Source organism: Pelobates fuscus, chromosome 7 (genome assembly GCF_036172605.1).
Source record: "Pelobates fuscus isolate aPelFus1 chromosome 7, aPelFus1.pri, whole genome shotgun sequence".
NCBI lineage: Eukaryota > Metazoa > Chordata > Amphibia > Anura > Pelobatidae > Pelobates > Pelobates fuscus.
This window is the reverse complement of record NC_086323.1, coordinates 81,554,460-81,575,922: the sequence shown is the minus strand read 5'-3', so window position 1 is coordinate 81,575,922 and position 21,463 is coordinate 81,554,460. Positions and strand designations below refer to the sequence as shown.

General features: G+C 38.3%; 1 protein-coding gene across 4 annotated transcripts in view; it reads right to left on the bottom strand.

Annotated features, from left to right (window-relative positions):
* Window positions 1-12,959: 12,959 nt before the first annotated feature.
* The window catches only part of BSN (bassoon presynaptic cytomatrix protein), a 343,114-nt gene continuing 334,610 nt past the window's right edge, over window positions 12,960-21,463 (bottom strand). For 3 of the 4 annotated variants that reach the window (XM_063426133.1, XM_063426135.1, XM_063426136.1), the window contains 3 exons: window positions 20,617-20,671; window positions 17,850-17,930; window positions 12,960-15,151 (listed from right to left, as the gene is read on the bottom strand). In XM_063426133.1, coding sequence (XP_063282203.1) covers window positions 20,631-20,671 — 41 coding nt within the window. In that variant the 3' untranslated portion in view covers window positions 12,960-15,151; window positions 17,850-17,930; window positions 20,617-20,630. The remainder of the gene's footprint in view (window positions 15,152-17,849; window positions 17,931-20,616; window positions 20,672-21,463) is intronic. The other variant, XM_063426134.1, reaches the window with a different exon arrangement.

Here is a 21,463-nt window from a genome sequence, read left to right as displayed (position 1 = left end):
GCATATATAATTTATATTAAATTTTGTTTAAATATTTTATTTATTTATTTTATTATTTTATTTATTTATTATTTTAATTATACGTATTTATATATAATATATATATGTACATCTATTATATATATAATATATATACATATTATATATATATGTAACGTCATTCTAAGTGTATTTTAATATTAATATATATATACTTATATTAATATTAAAATACACTTTGTATGACGTTACATATATATAATATGTATATATATTATATATATAATATATATACATATTATATATATATAAAAATATATTTAATTTATTTTTACACTTGTCTTTTATTTATTTTTTTATACTTCCCACCAGCAGGGGGACTGTCTGATATTTCAAACAGTCCCCCTGCTGGCAGATCCACAGCCAGCTATAGGGGGCCATGTGATCGCTCTTTGAGAGCGATCACATGGCCCCCGGGGGCCTGATTTGCCGTGGGAGGGCTGCCTGGGCTGTGAGGCAGTCCTCCCGAAGCGGATCGCGGCGGAGGTAAGTACATCTTACCTCCAGGGGCTGGAAGCCGTTATGGCGTGCTATGCCGTCATAACGGCTTTAAAGCCCACTTAACCCGTGACGGCATAGCACGCCGTAACGGCGTTAAGGGGTTAACCGTAGAAGAAAATGTAAAATGTTTTTTATTAAATCAGAAACTACTCGATATTCGTATAAGTTTGCAGAGTGGTATAAATAATAATATAATCTAATTAAGTGGAGAAACTTCACTTCACTTATCACAAACCTTTATTTATAATGATAAACATGTTCAGTCTGCCAGAGCTAAGGTCAGTCAATGGAAGGTAAAATAGTATTATGGATTAACCCTTACAGGTGATACACATGATAACTGAAGATTATATTAGCGTAGTGTACTAATAATCTTAATTTTAATAATGACAGGAGGCGAGTATTTTGCATTAACTTTCTTTACTAACTCCATAGCAGCAAAGAAAAAAACAGGTGGAATAAAGAATCAATCAGAACACAGTCAGAGTGTATATAAGTGAAAGCATATCCAGAGCACTTCCTCTTGACAAATGCGACATCACAAGTCCATAACCAAACGGATAACTTATGTACGTCCGAAAATCCAATTTTAAACTTGAAAACGATAAGAGAAACAAAGTCCTCCCATAGGCGCTGACGAATGAATAAGCTGAAAGAAAAGAGACTAGTTTCAGTGATACGGAACCAACCGGATGAATTTATATCAGTGAGCTTAGGTAAGCAGATGTTAATAATACTCAGATGTTAACATAACCGATTATATGTCTATACGACGTGTACGAGACATATTAAGTACTGGAAACCCCAAGTGTCCTATGACCCTATAACTTACCTTATACCAGGGTTGGGAAGAACGACAAAGGGAGGGAAAATACTCCCTCCTGTCATTATTAAAATTAAAACTATTAGTACACTACGCTAGTATAATCTTCAAATTTATCACATGACAGGAGGCTTCATATTTTGCCATTTTAACGCAAAGAGAAGAAGAGAAAACACGGCGTTAGACGACGGACAGAAATAGAATGTCCGAAACGTAGATTCGAGTGACCAGTCCGCCGCTTGTAAGATATATGAAAGTGACGTGTCCGCCATAAAAGCTGACAATGTCACTGCTCCGCGAACGGAGGGGGCACCGAAAGATGGGTCTATCCCAGCCAGCGTAAGGAGCCATCTAATCCATCTGGACAGAGTTGTGATCAGCAGATGATGTTGGGCGCAACATCTCCCTCGCCTTCGCATATGCCCGCAATGCCGTACCCACGCATAGTTGAGTGTCCGAGGCGAAGAACAGGTAAAATTCCGACGACGAATCCGATTTTATTTGTCGTGAACTACTGAATGTGACTCCCTCCGGAGAGACTGTAAAAGCGCCCTCATCAAAAGCACGCACATCCGAGACGAGACACAGCAGAAAAGTAAATTGGCCCATTAATTGTTGTAAGGATAGAAGTTTGTTAGACGGCCACTCTCTCAAGAACCAAAGCACTACGTCCACATCCCATAGATGCTGATATTTGAGGGCTGGAGGACGTCTGAGTTTGATGCTTCGTAGTAGTCGAAAGATCAGGGGGTCTTGACCAACCTCCCTCCCTTGAAACGGTACATCCGCTTGTGGACGTGTTTGTCCAGGGGCTTCCGTATCCAAAAGTGCATAAACTTAAGGAGGTGTTCTGGTGTAGCCCACTCCCCGAAGCGGGGATGTCTGATGGTCCTGGGGTCGAACATCCTCTGACCCGTAGCATCCAGAAAAACCTCCTGGTCCTGAGCAGCAGATGCTTCCGTTGTCTCTGCATATATATATATATATATATATATACTGTTACCTTAATAACCAGGCACAGGTAGGAGAGGTATAGGGACTGGTTGGGAGGGACGTAAAACAGGCTGTGGGCCGTAACTTACACAGAGCCTAATGGCGTGCGGCAATTAAGCAGACTCTTATGATTACTGGTGCTCAGCCAGGAAACCGGAATTGCAAATACAGATTCCGTTCAGTAGCACTCTGGGTCGTACCCAAATGGGGGCTCACCCCTTGCCAGAATACTAAGGTATACCTGACTGGCAGTCCCTCTCCCCAGGAGTATTACACCATCCTGACCAGGTCCCTGACAGTATAAACAGCACAGCTGGACTGCAAATTCAAAAACACAGAGAGCCTCTTCATGATGGGAGTAAAATCCATGACTAACAACACCAACAATTTGGCCGGGGCGGGTCTCGCGATAACCGGGGCTAAAATGGTGTAAAAGCCAGCGAAATGCGTTCACGGGAAACATACGAATGTAAAAGGGACTACCGAATGCTGTATGCGAACTGGAAATCCAGCGAACGGACAGCCGCGAATGGCCAGTTTGTGCGCAAGCCACCAAACGCTATGCACAGGAATAGGGGCGAACGGGGAAAAAAACACAAACGTCTCATTTGTGCCTAAATGCACGAATCAGCAGAGTTCCCTGCTTGAACGCACTAAAGTCAATGCGAAAGACGTAGAAAAAACTGGTAAAGTGGTGAACGTAGACCCAGGGGAGGGGGGGAGGAATAGGCTGCCTCAGGGAAGAGAGGGGACAGAACCTCAATCAGAGAAATAAACAGCCCCACTAGAGAGGTGGAGATAAAGGATAGCCCCCAGCCACCCCCACAGGAAAGGAAATAGTAATCAAATACAATAAGAACAGTTTTAAAACCGAGGCATAGAACAAGTACCGTGACCTGGCTTGAGATGGAGCAGCAAAGAAAGAGGAAGTGCTTTTGATATGCTTTCACTTATATACACTCTGACTGTGTCCTGTTTGGTTCTTTATTTCACCAGTTTTTCTTTGCTGCTATGGAGTTAGTAAAGAAAGTTAATGCAAAATATGAAGCTTCCTGCCCTGTGGTAAAATTTGGAAATTGATAACGTAGGTCACCTATTGCAAACAGGTGAAAAGATGTCAAAGATATAAATTCAACATCCATACCACTATATGTATATATATTAAAATACATGTGATCAAATATTTTATTTTTCTGTTTTTCAAATACCAAGAAAATGTTATTTGGTTTGTGATGATTAAAGGTACATGTACCTTGTGGTAATAATCCTGCCACATATATTGATTGGTTAATCAATACATCCTATATATGATTATTAATTCATATTCTGATTGTAACATACCCCCACTTCAACCAGTTATAGTTACAATAGATTATGATTCCTATTATTATTTTTAATAATTTGTTAAAACCACATATACAAAGGTAGAGTTAAAATATAAATACCTTCAATCTTGTATCTTAGTGCTTTCTTAACTTAATTTTAAAAAATAATAAAATATTAAAATCATCTTAAGCTCCACCTAACAGCCGCTGGAAAATATACTTAAACAAATAAGATTCACATTGTAAAGCATCCAATCTCACGAAAATGATTTCCACAATGGCTCTCAGATCTGGGTAAAAAATGTTTTTAAGACACTTTTTGGGTGTTTCAGGTATTTTAAGCCACTAATAACTGTAGTTGTTATATTTACTAACTGTAATTTAGGGAATAAGTTGTCTTCTCCCTAACAGCACAAAGAAAGATGAATAAATGTCATGTTTCTAATTAGCAACTATTCTAAACAGATTTAGAGATTTTGAATAAAAGAGTATTTTTAACATTTAAAGAGAAAGTAATTTTACATACCACTGTGAACAAAGGCGGTAAATACTTCGCTGCTTCAAAATATCCTTATATATCTAGATCATATAAGTGTGTTTATCTCTACAAAAAAAAAAAAAAAAAACACTAGAAAGATTAACTATATTACTATTTCATCCAATATTATTATACAAAGTATAACAAATGTAAAGATTTGTCCACAGATTTTACCTGTTAACATTTTTAGCACAACAGCACCTGATGTCGTCATATGTCTATCAGTGAGATGTACTACTTTGAATTTTGGATTACAATTCCTATCAGAATCCATCCAAGAATATCTTACTCTGAAACCTGATGTTCTCTTTAATTCTTTCCCCAGACAAAAGCTTTGCTCATTTTAGTCAACCACCTTTATATGCAAAGATTACACTATGGATGTTTTACTGTTAAAACAATTATCAAAGATGCTGGGAGCATAAAATCCTAAAGGAAATAGAAAAAGGAGAAAAGTGGATGGCGCTTACACAGTAAAATGAACAATGAAAACACAGTAATGGAGTGAAAAAGGTGTTCCCCAACACCCTAAAGTCTAAATAGTAAAGTAAAGGTACTTGAAAACAACAAGTGCCAAATACATACACCACTCCCTGTGTACCAATAAAAAAATGATACTTATACATGTACAGATGTATGTAGGAAATATTCCATGTAGTAAATTCACTACTAATATCCAGGTACAGTATGGGCTGCAAGGCTTCTCCGCCTGGTAAGGAGGAAACACGTTTAAAACCCCCCTACCTCGTGAACATCCCCTACCCTCGTCACTGTGTATTTGGCACTTGTTGTTTTCAAGTACCTTTACTTTACTATAAAATCCTAAAGACTGTTGGAAAACTTTGGTTTACTAATTTAAGGAAGAAATTATCTACAATGCCCACAGTTTAATGGAGAGGGTGTTATGGGCAAAATGCAAATATTGTATTTCTCAACTGTGTACTTTGTCTTTAAGAGATATTGCAAACTGACATGGTGTTAGAAATGGAACATATTGTTTTTCATACATGTTTCATTAAGCAATCACCTTTTACCTACTTTCAGTGCATACTATGTTTATCCCAATTTGTCCCAGACAAAATACAATAACAATAATGCATCAACAATCTTCAAGGCTATGCTATGACTCTTTCAGTACATAATATACTGCGGTAACCCTAAATAGATAAAGATGTTCAGATTTTAAGATGCCATTTTGTCCTAAGTCAGGGAATTTCCCATGACATGTGCACCTTTACGTTTTAGTTATGGCCTTGTATTTTTGCCAAGTTAAGGGAGGTCCCTAGAATAAACAAAAACAAAAGTGTTACTTTTTCATATATGAACTACAGTAACCCTAAAATGAAGACACCTAAGGTATAAATAGGTGTACTTTAAAGTGTACTTTAAAATATTAGAGAACACAGAGAGGAGAGATTTGGAGACAGACGCTGCTCCATCTTATAATGACAGAGAGGCTGACATGATCAGGAGGGTATGTTATTCTACTAATTATATTGCAAGCATATAGTTTAATCCTATAAACTCTGCTATAAATTATTGTAATGGATTTTATTTGTCTATATTTTATTTTTTTATTTAATAAAATATCTAAAAGAGAAAACTTTATTGCTTCCAAGACAACCCTTATTTTAAATTGTATTGTATTCTCAATTATTTACATATTTTAAACAGTCTCTTACTGACTATATCAAATTATGGCTAGCCCTGCTAAATTCTATGCTTTAAGACATTATAGTGGTAACCAGCTGCGGTTACAAAGTTAACCTGTCACCCACAAAATATTAAATGATACATTGATCTGCCAGTAGGTATAGATTTAATATTTACTGTTGCAGTAGTCTTGCAAGCTTAAAAGATGAATAAGTAGACTACTTCTTCTACCTCTTATATGGTTCTGGGAAACGTACATGGGAAACTTTTTAGCTGCATGAGTGACATTTTTTAAAATGCTAAGTAGGGGATTCTTCCCTGCCTGAAAAACAAGTATTCCACCACACCCTGAGTTCAGGGCCGGATTAAGAGCACACTGGGCCTGGTGCTGACAATTATGATGGGCCTAATTACGGAATCTTATCGACCAAAAACACTAAAACAGTCATACCTCCCAAGCGTCATGTATCTGATGGAGATGGTGCTGGAGGGAAACTCATAGGATGCAGCTATAAGAAAACACATACTCTATGCTAATCTCTCTCTAATTTATGCTTTCATCAAGTAAATCCATAACCCTAACAGCAGTGTCCAGTGAAGCAGGAAGTCAATGGGCGGGGTAAAAGGGTGGGCCACTGGTGCGAATCATGTGACCAGACCTGCCAAAAGGGTAGAACATGCCCAAAAAGGGGGCATGTCTGTCCATAGAATTTTAAGGACAGCCTGGCATGAATGCATGTCAGGCTGCCCGCCAATCCTGCAGGCTGTCCAACTAAGGGCATACTATGCAGGCAGCACCCTGAGCTTGACATAAATTTGTCTAATGATGCGCTCACTCCATGCTTTCTAAGGACTGTCCTCTAGCACTCGCTGGTCCACTTGTCTCCTTACCTTCTTACTAGCAGGCAGAAGTTCCTGGTATATAGTCTGAGAAAGAGAAAAGGTGTATGTAGTAAGTGTAAAAGAAAGGGGACATGCCACAGTGTTAGAGAGACCAACGTCTGCATTACCTAAACTAATTTTATTGTCAGCCAGTCCACACAAGTTTTGTTCCCATACATCCCTCTTAAGCTTCCAAACTTAAAGGGACACTATAGTCACCAGAACAACTACAGCTTATTGTATTTGTTCTGGTAAGTAGAATCATTCCATTCAGGCCTTTTGCAGTAAACACTGTCTTTTCAGATAACATAACTCCACTGGCCACTCCTTAGATGGCTGCTAGAGGTGCTTCCTGGGGCAGTACTGCCTAGTGTGCAGCACTGCCATTCAGTGTATCCACCCTTTGCATGCAGACACTGAACTTTCCCCATAGAGATGCATTGATTCAATTTATCTTTATGAGGAGATGCTGATTGGCCAGGGCTATGTTGGACTTGTGCTGTCTCTGCCCCTGATCTGCCTAGTTGACAGTCTCAGCCAATCCTATGGGGAAGTATTGTAATTTGCTCAGACCACCACTTCTGATGATGTCAGCAGACAGTCAGTTCAGAGGCAGAGCCAGCAGCTGCAGACTTGAATACAAGTTATATTTTACTATACTTAGGAAGGCAAGAAGGGGCCAGGGTGGTGGTTTTAACATAATAGGGTCAGTAATACATGATAGTGCTCCTTTAAGCAAGAATATGTGAAGAGTAGTTAGGGTCGCCACCTTTCTTGGAAAAAAAGCCTTAATCATTTGTATAATCACAAGGAGTGACATCAGAGAAAATTCTGTAAAATCACCAACAAACTACTCACAGTTTGATTCTGCTGTATAGATGGATTGCTCCCAGTGTCTCAGAATATATGTATCACATTGTCAGTTCCCCCATGTTGCCCAGTCCCCTAGTCTCCCAGTGTCTCAGTGTCCCCATTTCTCCCAGTGTCCCAATGTCTCAGTGTGCCCTCATGTCACTAGGATACTGGGGACACAGTGAGACATGGGGACACAGGGAGACATGGGGACACAGTGAGACATGGGGACACAGTGAGACATGGGGACACACTGAGAGACACGGGGACACTGAGAGACATGGGGACACTGAGAGACATGGGGACACCGAGAGACCCAGGACACAGAGACATGGGGACACTGGGATACATGGGGACACTGGGACATTTAGGGAAACTGGGAGAAATGGGGACACTGAGACACTAGGGACACAGACACTGGGAGACATGGGGACACTGAAACATTTGGGGACACTACGACACTAGGGACACAGAGACATGGGAACACAGATACTGGGAGACTAGGGGACACTTTGAGACTAGGGGACACTTTGAGACTAGGGGACACTTTGAGACTAGGGGACACTGGCTGGGAGACAGACACCTGGGGACACTGAGAGACATGGGGACACCGAGAGTCCCAGGACACAGAGACATGGGGACACTGGGAGACATGGGGACACTGAGACATTTAGGGAAACTGGGAGAAATGGGGACACTGAGACACTAGGGACACAGACACTGGGAGACATGGGGACACTGAAACATTTGGGGACACTAAGACACTAGGGACACAGAGACATGGGAACACAGATACTGGGAGACTAGGGGACACTGGGAGACTAGGGGACACTTTGAGACTAGGGGACACTTTGAGACTAGGGGACACTGGCTGGGAGACAGACACCTGGGGACACTGGGAGACATGGGGACAGTTGTGGACATAGACATGGGGATAGTGGGACATATAGGGACACTGGAACACATGGGGACACTAGGCACACTGAGAGACATGGGACACAGACACTGGGAGACTTGGGGACACTAGTGACACTGGATAGAGGACATGGGGACACTGGGAGAAATGGGGACATAGTGTCTCTGTGTCCCAATGTCTCAGTGTCTCCCAATGTCCCTATGTCTCACAGCATCCCCATGTGTCTCAGCATCCCATGTGTCCCAGTGTCCCCTAGTGTCTCAGTGTCCCCATGTTTTCCAGTGTCCCCAAGTGTCTCAGTGTTTCCAGGTCTCCCAGTATCTGTGTCCCCATGTGTCCTAGTGTCCCCTAGTGTCCCCATGTGTCCCCTAGTGTCTCAGTGTCCCCATATGTCCCCTAGTGTCTCAGTGTCCCCTAGTGTGTCAGTGTCCCCATGTGTCCCTGCTGCCTTTCCCCCATCCCTCACTTACCTGAGCTGTAGAGCTGCTGTCTGGACTCTGTGCTGTGTTGCTGCTCCTCCACGGATCAGTGAGTAGTAGAGAGAGGCAGGGATATGCTGTAACTTCCTAACCTTGGCTCTCTCCACACACAGTGACCCCTACTGGCCGGTGCTGGTATTGCAGAGTAATCTCCATTTATTCTGAGAAAAATACCTGCATTTGTATTGCCGGTATTACTGCAATACCGGCATGGCCAGGCAGCCTCAAATACTGGCTGTGCCAGTAAAATACAAGTCAGGTGGCAAACCTAAGAGTAGTGTGTAAAAAAAAAAAAAATAATAATAATTGTTTTTAAATGGGCCTATTCAATGGGCCTGGGCCTGGGCCTGGAGCTGCAGCTCCATCAGCCCCTATGTTAATCCGGCCCTGCCTGAGTTATGCTGTGCAAGCTTTAAGGAACACTATAGTCACCTAAATTACTTTAGCTAAATAAAGCAGTTTTAGTGTATAGATCATTCCCCTGCAATTTCACCGCTCAATTCACTGTAATTTAGGAGTAAAATCACTTTGTTTCTGTTTATGCAGCCCTAGCCACACCTCCCTTGGCTATGATTGACAGAGCCTGCATGAACAAAAAAATGGTTTCACTTTCAAACAGATGTAATTTACCTTAAATAATTGTATCTCAATCTCTAAATTGAACTTTAATCATATACAGGAGGCTCTTGCAGGGCCTAGCAAGCTATTAACATAGCAGGGGATAAGGAAATCTTAATTAAACAGAACTTTCAATAAAGAAAGCCTAATGGGGCTCTCTTTACAGGAAGTGTTTATGGAAGGCTCTGCAAGTCACATGCAGGGAGGTGTGACTAGGGTTCATAAACAAAGGGAATTAACTAATTGGCAGAGGATTGAGCAGTGAGGCGGCAGGGGCATGTTCTATACACCAAAACTGCTTCATTAAGCTAAAGTTGTTCAGGTGACTATAGTGCCCCTTTAACATACAGAATTATAAGTGATGTGTTAGAATCGTTTGGTTTGAAAAGAATACTGTGCCAATCTGTGATTGGCTGAATAAAGTGTAACACTCTAGACTAATAATCTATATATGACCTTTGCTGTGAAGGAGAAAATGAAAAGGCTTGATTGAAATACATTGCGTTGTCCTGTGTGTGTTATTTCTAACAGGCCTTTTCCCAGATCTAAGGGAGATGAGCAGGAAAGCAGAAATTTGGTGACAAGTCCATGGCAGTGTGAGAGACCTGAGACAAATGCAGTCTTACAGTTCTGCTTAGAGTTGTTGAGAACCCACATAATTTGCTGATGGAGCAGCTACATTTGCAACCTATGGGGGAGGCCACATTTCCAGTATGTATCACTACTTATCAGAATTGCAATGTATAAGCTTGTTTGAGTAGGGACTTCTTCACTACTTGTGTCTGTCAACATTATTTTCATGCGTCAATTACTTGTTATATATCTTCACTGTACAAATGTAACATGCTGCGGAAAATGTTGGTGCTTTATAAATGCTAATAAAAATTATAATAATGAAAATAAATGCTGCAAATACAGTATTTACATAGTATTATTGGCATGTATATAGCACCAACTTATTCTGCATCGCTTTACAATAATATAAAGGGAGGGGATATTTAACAACACATGAGACAAATTATTACAAATTTTGACAGGAACAGTCGGTAAGAGATAATATATGGAATTGCATCTTATAAGACACAGGAAGCCAATGTAACAATTGACAGAGGGGTGATATGTAAGAGGAGCAACAAGAGAAATAAATCATCAGGCAGAAGTATACATTATGGACTGTAAATAGGCAGTATGGTTTCTGGAGAGAACAATTAGTAGAGAATTGCAGTAATCAATGTGAGAAATTACACACTCATTAGTAGCATCATGCAGATTGTTGGGCATTTAATACCCAACAATCTATAATAAGTACCATTTTGTTTTACCAATGTAAATTCCATCCAACCTGGACTGCGAAGAGTGCTGTAAGACCAGTGGCATCAGTCAATCACTGTCAACCAGGATGGACAAAATTGGTAACTTGAAAGTGTAAAATCACCATGCCAACACAATATAGCTCATTCTTTCACTGCAAAACTTTACCAATTGCACTACACTACTAATATATACATATATACACATATTAAAAATAATACCATTCTTTTGTAATTACTGCTGTAGATGTATTTTTTTTTTTAAATTGTGCAAAAAAAACAAATCTGTAATTTCTTTCTAATTTTTCAACACAAAAATCAACGCAGACCAAAATAAATAAAAAAGATAAATCTGGAGTCATGACACACTCATATCAAGTCCTTTTTATTCTTCTGTCACAGAAATATCTTGTAACGGGAGGAAAATCAACTGATTACTGAATCACAGTACATGATGTGACACATTAAAATACTACAATTTCATAAAGGGCACAGCAGGACAGACACAAATTACAATGCTCATATACAGGATTCGGATCATTGCACTTACAACTGTAAACTTTATCTTTTTTTTATTTAATTTTTTTAATATAATTTATTATTTTATACATAACTTTACCATGCTTTTCAGCATTTACCCTCCCAACCCCAGACCCTACCAACTATCTCTCTTTCTCCCGCCCCAAATTAAATAAATAAATAAATAAATAATTTACGGTGGGTTGACCCGCTTAATATTTTTTTAATCTCATCTTTAATGTGAACAACTCTGAGACCAAACATTTCTGAGCTTCATTACAATTGTCTCACTGGTCATCCACGATATTAACTAGTATCTGTCTACATGGATATAACTTCTTTCATTTCCTTTATATATATATATATATATATATATATATATATATATATATATATATATATATATATATATACATATACATACATACACATAAAAAGCTTAAGGTTGGCAGATGTACTGATAAGACAGATGACACACCAGCACAAATGGCTATTGGTTGTCATGCTGGATTGTTCGTTGTAGTTTATCTTGCATCACTTATAACACATACACATTTACACGCTGTACAACTATATACAATAATAGCAGAAGATAGTGCCATGGACAGTATGAGTAAGACAGTCAGGGATACAGATTCACCTCAAATGCAAAGTATCCTGAAGCCTATGCAGATCATTACACAGGGTTGCATTAATGTTCTGTGCACCGAATCTTGCTTGTGTTCTTCTATTTTGGAAATTGAAATTCCCAAAGCAGCTTCTTATATCCAATATTTAAGTATATATATATATATATATATATATATATATATATATATATATATATATATATATATAAGCCATGGGTTGTATCATTCTGAGTAACAAGTATCTCATGCATGGCATTTTCTGCAACATAACGCTTATAAAAATTCACTCAGCATTTAAAACATATCCTTAAAAGCTACATTCAAGAGCAACAGATAAAATGTTTTTTTTTCTTTTGTGTATGCTTACACTGATAATTCAGTATACAATTACATATCTCTCTGCAATCAGTATTTCTCCATAAATAATTTAATAAATATATAATCCTATGTTTTGAGAGTTTTCTACAATGATACTATTATATCGGTGTCATTAGTAACAACTAAATGTTTAGACGCTGTTTAATATAATAATAGCAGGCTCCTATATTCACACCATAAATTGTTGTTGTTTTTTTCTTGTTCTTTGCAAGAAAATAAAATGACCAAATACCATCTTTGCAAAATGCTTACATTTTAGATATAGAATCAGGTCTTGCTCTAATAGTTACCATTTGCTTAATAAATTTTTATATATATTAATTATAATATATCTATTTATATTTTTGTACAATATACTTTGTGTTTTATGGGATGAAACATTTCATTCTGTTATTTTAAACTAGTATAGAATATTTATAAATTAACAACAAATAATGGTCCCTGGGAAGAAAAATTAATAAATATATATATATATATATATATATATAATTTTTTAAAAAAAAATAACATTAAGAAACATAGGTGTGCAAATACGCCTGACAAAATTGCACATTATGAGACTAAGACATATACTCTATATTAGACACTGTTAATTATAAATAAAGCAGCTCTGCGTAAAAGTACTAAAAGTAAGACAGTCAATAGAAATTATTTATTGGTTGTACAGGAATTGGTTGTAAAGATGATTCCTGCATATTTAGAAGTTTTACCCAAATTTGCTTTATATAACGCAAACAGTGTCTCGAGAAAAGAAAAACTATTTTCTAATGATGGAGAATGGAGCAATGTAGGAAACGTTTCCTAGTAACATAACACAAAATCTTTAAGTTTATACATAATAATACAGTGGTTATTATTAAGTAGGAAAGATGAAATACACACAGCAAAATAATTTTTAACTATTTGAAAGCCAGAGGGTTATAACATCGTGGAACCCAAACAGTTAACAGATTATTTAGGCAAATCTTACAAAAAATTCTATAGGAGACTGCATTCCAACATTCAATATCACATTATTTTACCCATTCATCATAGCTTTTGTTCACATCATCAAAAACATTGAGTGCACAGATTTAGTTGTTTTGTTTTGTTTTTTTAAAAAAAAGAAGTGAAATCTACATGGGAGAAACAAAGATTTAAAAATGTGCCCAACAAGAAGCTGCAATTATCAAAATGAGATGAAACCGTGCAAATTACTTTAGTAGCAAGCCATGCAGTAGGACAAAAGACAAATCTTACAGGCTATATGGCTACTAGCCTTTGGCAATGTGTCTTTAAAGGAGTCAAACATGCCACTAACTTGGAAACATCATACACACAGGGGTTAGATAAAAAAACATATCAATCCAGTTTCTCAATAGCACATATTCAAATAAATTCTTATACATAACATTGAAATGTTGTCAATATGAACATGGTATTGCCCGCCCTCCCCAAAATTTGTAATTTGTTGCATAGACAATTAGACATGATAATTGGTTGCTGCAACCCAAAATTAATGGAAGCGCCAATGGATTGACCAATGAGACTGATAGCTTTGAGCATGCTCAATAGAACAGGGAAGGCCCAACAATAAGCGAACACAGGAGCAACTTTACAATAGTTGAGTAGTTCAAGGTATAGATGACTTATTCCGTATGGTAACATGCTTCAGAAATAGGAGAATTTTGCTTGTGAAGAGCTTGTTATCTCTCTGAGCATGCCCACTGGCAATGGCTTAGGACTTGAATTGCACAGTCTACAGAAAAGGATAGTGAGGATGCCATGCTCCCCACACCTTGTATTATGTTGTGCTCTTTGTCTGCTCTCTATTGCTTCTAGAGATACCCTATGTGCTAATTATAATTCAAAAGAAAACGTATAAAAATAATACACAAATACCCTGGAGCGCAAAATAAATATGAGGTATATGATTAAATTAAACTGAAATGGTTAAGGCTGTTTTGAAATAAACGTAAAATAAAAAGTAACCAAAAATAAATAATTAAATAAATAAAAGCTTACTCTGAAAGGAAAAGGACGAACATGGAGTTTGCCATTTGCATGGCTAAGTAATGGCTTACTGATAGCTGACAGAAATGCCTGGCTAGTATTTTAATTTCGATTTATAAATCAGCCAGTCAACACACTGCCTTTCAGAGTCCTATGGCCTCGTGTTTCAGAAAGATGAACAGTGTTAGGTCCTCACCTTGAAGTTCTTTTCAATGCAGACGTCTAGCGTCTTAGATTTGGTTTTATTGCTCCCATTGCAATCAGAGGGAGCAAGGGATCGTATTACTTATTAGGTAACAAGGTACCATTGGTCAGAAGTGGAATGTTACAGGAATAGTGGAACGAGTTGCTCCATGCTCTCTGTACATAGTTTGTCAGTGGAGATCATGGAAAAAAAATATATGAAGACAAACCATGTTAAAATTAAGTGCGGAATCCATGAACTCTGAGTATAACTTCGACAGAGGAACATTGCTATTCTGCAAACAGAATAGGTTTCTGTGGCAAAATAATTGTCTGTAAAATTTTCAGATTCTGTGTTCTTTAGAAGTAGGTTCACAAAAGTATTTGATCCTTCGGCGTCTTTTCTACAGTTTAAATAATAAACCTTGGCTTGTCTACTGAGTTTTGTATTCGGTACTTTTTCTTCATCTTTGAAAGATCATCTTGTCATTAACCATGAAATCTTCGATATTCCTTTTGGACTAAAATAGAAACAAAGAAGATAACAGGTCCTTATTTATCCGAACCAATACATGCTTGGATATAACATAAATTAATACATAAACTGTATTTGTTTTGCAAGCTATATAAATTGTATAGATCTAGCCCTATCCCTGTTTCTTTTCTGATAATAATAAAGCACATTTAAATCTTGCAGTGTACTGGATCCATTACATTATTCAAGTCATTAATCAGACAGAATTATTTTCCGATATTTATCCAAACATAAAATAGCACAACATCAGGTCTAACACTACAGACACATTACCTTACATTACAAACCGTGGTGCAAAATAAACAAAAACAATATTAAGTTAAACAGTTTAATACAGCTCTAATTAAATATAGGTGCTGAAAATTCCCCATGGAAATGCATTGATTCAAACCATGTCTATGAGGAGATGCTGATTGGCACAGCGTTTTGCTGCGCATGCACAATAGCCTTCCACTGCTTTCCTATTGACAGAGTCTGAGATCATCAGAATTGATTATCTCAGTCATGAAGGAGGAGCCAGCTGCAACAAGATCAGCATGACATGGTAGAAAGGGAGAGTAAAATCACTTGTTCAGCCCAATCAGAGAGGGGCCAGGAACCTAAACAGCCATATCGGCACTATAGTGTCAGGAATACATGTTTGTATTCCTGACATTATAATGAGCCTTTAAGTAGCAGATCAAGCTTCTATTCAGTGATAGGATTCTGCCACTAGGTGGCAGAAAAGTACTGATTTCTTTTTTTTTTTTTCAAGCATGATTTCTACAGTACCTTGACTGTATAGAAATGTATGCAGGGCCGGTGCTAGGATTTTTAGTTACACAGGCGAAGATGCATTTTGGCGCCCCCAACCCTCATTAAAAAAAAAAAAATGCATCTTCACCTGTGTGTCTTTCCTCCCAAGCCACAGGCACACATGCATCATTTTTCAGTCACACAGTCAAAGTCATACAGGTACACTGTCATACAAAGACAGAAATAATCATACAGAGACATACAGACACATACAGTCAGAGACATACAAGCAGAGACATACATGCATACAGAGACATGCAGGCATATAAAGACATGCATGCATACAGAGGCATACCGTCATACAGACACATACATACAGACAGGCATACAGAAACATACATACAAAGACATTCAGGCACATACATACAGACATACAGGCATACAGAAACATACAGGCATGCAGACACATACATACAGGCATACAAAGACATACACACATACAGATACATGCATGCATACAGAGACATAACGTCATACAGACACATACATATAGACAGGCATACAGACACATACATGCATACAGAGGCATACCGTCATACAGACACATACATACATACAGAAACATGCATACAAAGACATACAGGCATACAGAGACACACAGACACACACATACAGAGACATAAAGGCATACAGTTACATACATGCATACAGAGACATATATACAGACATTCAGAGACAAACATACATCCAGTTACATACATGCATACAGAGACATACAGAAACATACGTACAAGACATACAGGCATACGGACACATACATACATACAGAGGCATACCGTCATACAGATACATACATACAGACAGGCATGCAGAAAAATACATACTCACACACACACACAAACTCACAGACACATACTCGAACACACACACACTGACAGACACACATACTCACATGCGCACACACACACTGACATACTCACACACACCGACAGACACACTCACTCACACACAAACTCATAGACACACTTACACACACACTGACACACACATACTGACAGACACACACACACACTCTCACTCACACACACACACACACACACACACACAAACTCACAGACACACATACACACTGACATACACACTCACTCACACACAAACTCATAGACACACTTACACACACACTGACAGACACACACACACTCACTCACACACATACACACTCACACTCACATGCACACACACAGTAATTAATAAAGTAATTAACAATAAATTCAATTTAAATTTCCCACCCAGCCTCCCTACCTGGAGTGCTGGCGTGGGTCTTTCATTGGTGGTCCAGTGGGGCTGCTGGGAGGCGTGCGGCTGACTGGATTAGGAGGCGGCGAGGGAGCTCTCTGATCTCTCTGACCGGCTCCCTCGCAGGCTGTTTTCTGATGCCGCGGGAGCCGGAATATGACGTCATATTCCGGCTCCCGCGGCATCAGCAAAAGGCGCGCGAGGGAGCCGGTCAGAGAGATCAGAGAGCTCCCTCGCCGCCTCCTAATCCAGTCAGCCGCACGCCTCCCAGCAGCTCCGGGGATCCAGGAGGTGACCAGGCAGGAGGGAGCACTTCCCTCCTGCCGGTCACTGGAATTTTGCGCCCCCAGAGCCGGTGCGCCCTAAGGCGGCCGCCTGTGCCGCCTTATGGACGCGCCGGCCCTGAATGTATGCTATTAATACATAATAAATCTCTTTATACAGCTCAGAAAAAAGGTTCAACAAAATTGCCCTACACACAATTCAAGGGTCATAATCTGTGTCAAGAAAGGCTATATTTTACTATACATATTAAAGTTGAAGAAAATGATGACTTTATGCTTTTTATGTTTATCTATATAAAATAAACACATTTCAAATTCTCTCACAATTAAGTCTGAATAATATAATACTAGGCTAACTGAAATACATACTTTTATACCCAGAGTTCCATGCTGCAATGTAATTATTGAAGGTTTCTTCATAGTCTTTTTCCATGATGTTATCTCCACTCTCTGTTATCCATTATTTGGGGGAACGTGCAGGAAAGATTTAAGGAGAAAAGTTGAAATAGTAGACAATACAAAAAAGCAAAACACAGAATGAATTATCATTTTTATATACGCAGCTGACACATAAGTTAGAGCTGTGACCATGAAACTCAAGTGAGAGAAGAAAGTAACCTAATCATTGCACCTCTGCAATGCACCACAGGTTTCTGTCACAGAACAGGCTGGTATTATTAAAGGAGAACTGTAGTGTTAGGAATACAAACATGTATTCCTGACACTATAATCCTAAAGTGGCTGTTTAGGTATCGGCCCCTGTCGACCTCAGTAAAAATTCATTTAACTCACCGTTTCTCCCACGCCCCGGTCTGGCTGCAGCTGGCCCTGCCTAGCTCCACCTCCATGGTTGAGATCATCAATCTTGATGATCTCAGCCAATCCAATGCTTTCTCACAGGAAAGCATTGGAAGGTTATTGCATGTGCAGCAAAACTCTGTGACAATTAGTGGTTATGGGTATGGTATTTGACGTTTACATGCCTGTACTGTTATCTGCACTTTCTATGTACAATCTATACTCATCCACTGTATAAATAAAAACTTTTTCATGTGCAAATTTATTCTGGTGTGCCATAAGACATGCAGCTTGACTAATATATATATATATTTCTACACACACACATACACACCCAAACGTACACACATTGTTCACTCTAATGGCCAAATACAGATATAAAATAAGTATTTGTTGTTACAATTCTTTTATATCCCTTGCAGATATATAAAATACTTTCAGTTGCCAATAATATTTACCCACAATCCATCAGTAATATGAATCCCATAAAGTAAAACGAGAGCAGACATCATGAGCAGAGGAAAACAATATGGCCGTTCCCAGATACTGAGATACTGCACACGGTGCAAAATCTTTATCACTGCTTATCTTGCCATTAACCCAACTGCAGAGGTGCAACTTTGAAAAATGACAAGTTTAAAAAAAGTTATTAACAAAGTCTTTTTAGGTCTGCATGCTTTGTTAACACACACTTTTTAATAATTAGATTTATTTATTTTTACATATATTTTTACATGTATTAATACAGAAGTAGTGAATTTAAAAATTGTGCCTAATTCACTATTAGGCACTTCAAGTTGGTTGATCATGATTTCATGCAACCGAGTGTTTATACTGCAGCTAATGCAATGCGGATCTGTATGAAACGACACTATAAAACTAAACTGCCTGAAATTGAGTAAAGTCTAAATTTGTCTACAAGACCTATAAAGACAGTAATTGTAGAAAATAGAAAATGGGGTGACGCAATTTAAAGGACCACTATAGTGCCAGGAAAACAAACTTGTTTTCCTGGCACTATAGTGCCCTGAGGGTGCCCCACCCTCATGGCCCCCCTCCCACCGGGCTGAAGGGAGAGGAAGGGTTAAATCACTTACCTTTCTCCAGCGCTGGGCTCCCTCTGCGCTGGGGCCTCTCCTCCTCTTTCCACCGTCATCAGCTGAATGCAAGTGCGCGGCAAGAGCCACGTGCGCATTCAGCCAGTCTCAAAGGAAAGCTTTCTCAATGCTTTCCTATGGATGCTGGCATCTTCTCACTGTGAAAATCACAGTGAGAAGCGCGGAAGCGACTCTAGCGGCTGTCAATGAGACAGCCACTAGAGGCTGGATTAACCCATATGTACATAGCAGTTTCTCTGAAACTGCTATGCTTACAGCAGGCAGGGTTAATCCTAGATGGACCTGGCACCCAGACCACTTCATTAAGCTGAAGTGGTCTGGGTGCTTATAGTGGTCCTTTAAGGCAATTAGCTTTTCCATTTAGGGCATCTATTTGCATATTACAAAATATATGAGGACAATGGAAAACAAGTATCAAGGTAAGATGCTAGCTTAGAAAAACTACAAATTCTACTTTCAAACATGCTGGTTGCCTACATAGATGCAGGGTGGAGTCTGAATCACAATTTGACTCTATTTATTTGCATTTTGAGCTTTGACTTCTAGGGTAGTTGTGGAAACGTGACTTCTTAGAATTTCTGTGCCCAAGTCCAAACTGAGGTATGCAAGTGCAATCTGTCTGTCTTGTCTGTCTATATATCCACCCATCTGTCTGTCTAACTACAATGAAGTCAGTCTAAAACTGTTTGAAACAAGTAGGTTTGTGTTGATACAAATTATGCAAATTATTTCATGACATGGAATATGATCTTTCTATTTCATTCGCAGAATCATCTTGGGAGTTCATGTGTATCAATGTTAGCATTGTATAGGAGAAATACCATGTTGTAGAAGAAATATTGTATCATATTGTGTGTGGAGTTATTTTGTGGGGACAGCAAATTTACACTGTTATACAGGCAGTACACTTACTACTTTACATTGTAGCATGAAAAGATATAATAAAATATTTGCAAAAATGTGAGGGGTGTACTCACTTTTGTGAGATACTGTATATACATACATATATGTGTGTGTGTGTGTGTATATATACACACACACACATACATATATATATATATATATATACACACATATACATATATATATATATATATATACACACACACACACACATATACATACATATATATATATATATATATATATATATATATATATGACATGTTTCACTAGTCTATGTTTATTGGATTGCACCTAAGTTAAGTATTGCAACTCACCTTCCAGAGCTATCTCACCAAAATGAGGAGAATTTCTTGCCAAATGCAGAGACAGCTAAAATAGAATAGAATTGCATTAAACATTAGATGACGTACATGGTTTGTCTCCCCATAAAAGGTCTGTCAATATTAGCTAAGTATAAACCAAACCAATATGATTAATGCACCGGTCAGTAAAACAATGTTTTGTTAAATATATACAGTGCTCTGTGCTGTTAAGCATCTTCATTAGGCCCAAAATGTTTTAGTATTTATATGTAAGATGATACTTATTAGTATTTATACTTAACTTTACAAAGAATCCATCTTTCTGAGTGTCTACCTGCCTCTCTATATACAAACCTTTAATCAAAACAGTCTACCTCATCTTATCCTTAAGTATAATTGCCAGCTGACCCCAATTATTGTCTGCTAATAGTTACAAGTTTTCAGCAATAAACATGAAAACTGGGTACCTTCAGAAAAGCATTACAATTCTATGAGGTTTGCTAATTAGTGGGACCCCCATCACTTTTGTAATGGAGGCAAATTAAATTCCAGAGTAGCTTGCATACTAACTGCAGCCGGAATTAATGTTGGGCATTTAGTTAATAGCGTGAAACTCAGAGTTCATTAGTGAGACAAAAGCGAACAGTGAGTCGGTTGGATTAGAAATATGCAATTTAAAATCTTAAAATGCTATGAATGTTTATATTATGAATATATTTTGCACTACACTGATTGGCCCATTTCCACATATTTTGGTTTGCCAGATATATTTTCCAAAATCTTTTTTCATTAATGAAATTTGTCCTAGCTGAACCATATTTGCTCATCCGGAAATGTTTATTTTTATTTTAATGAAGTG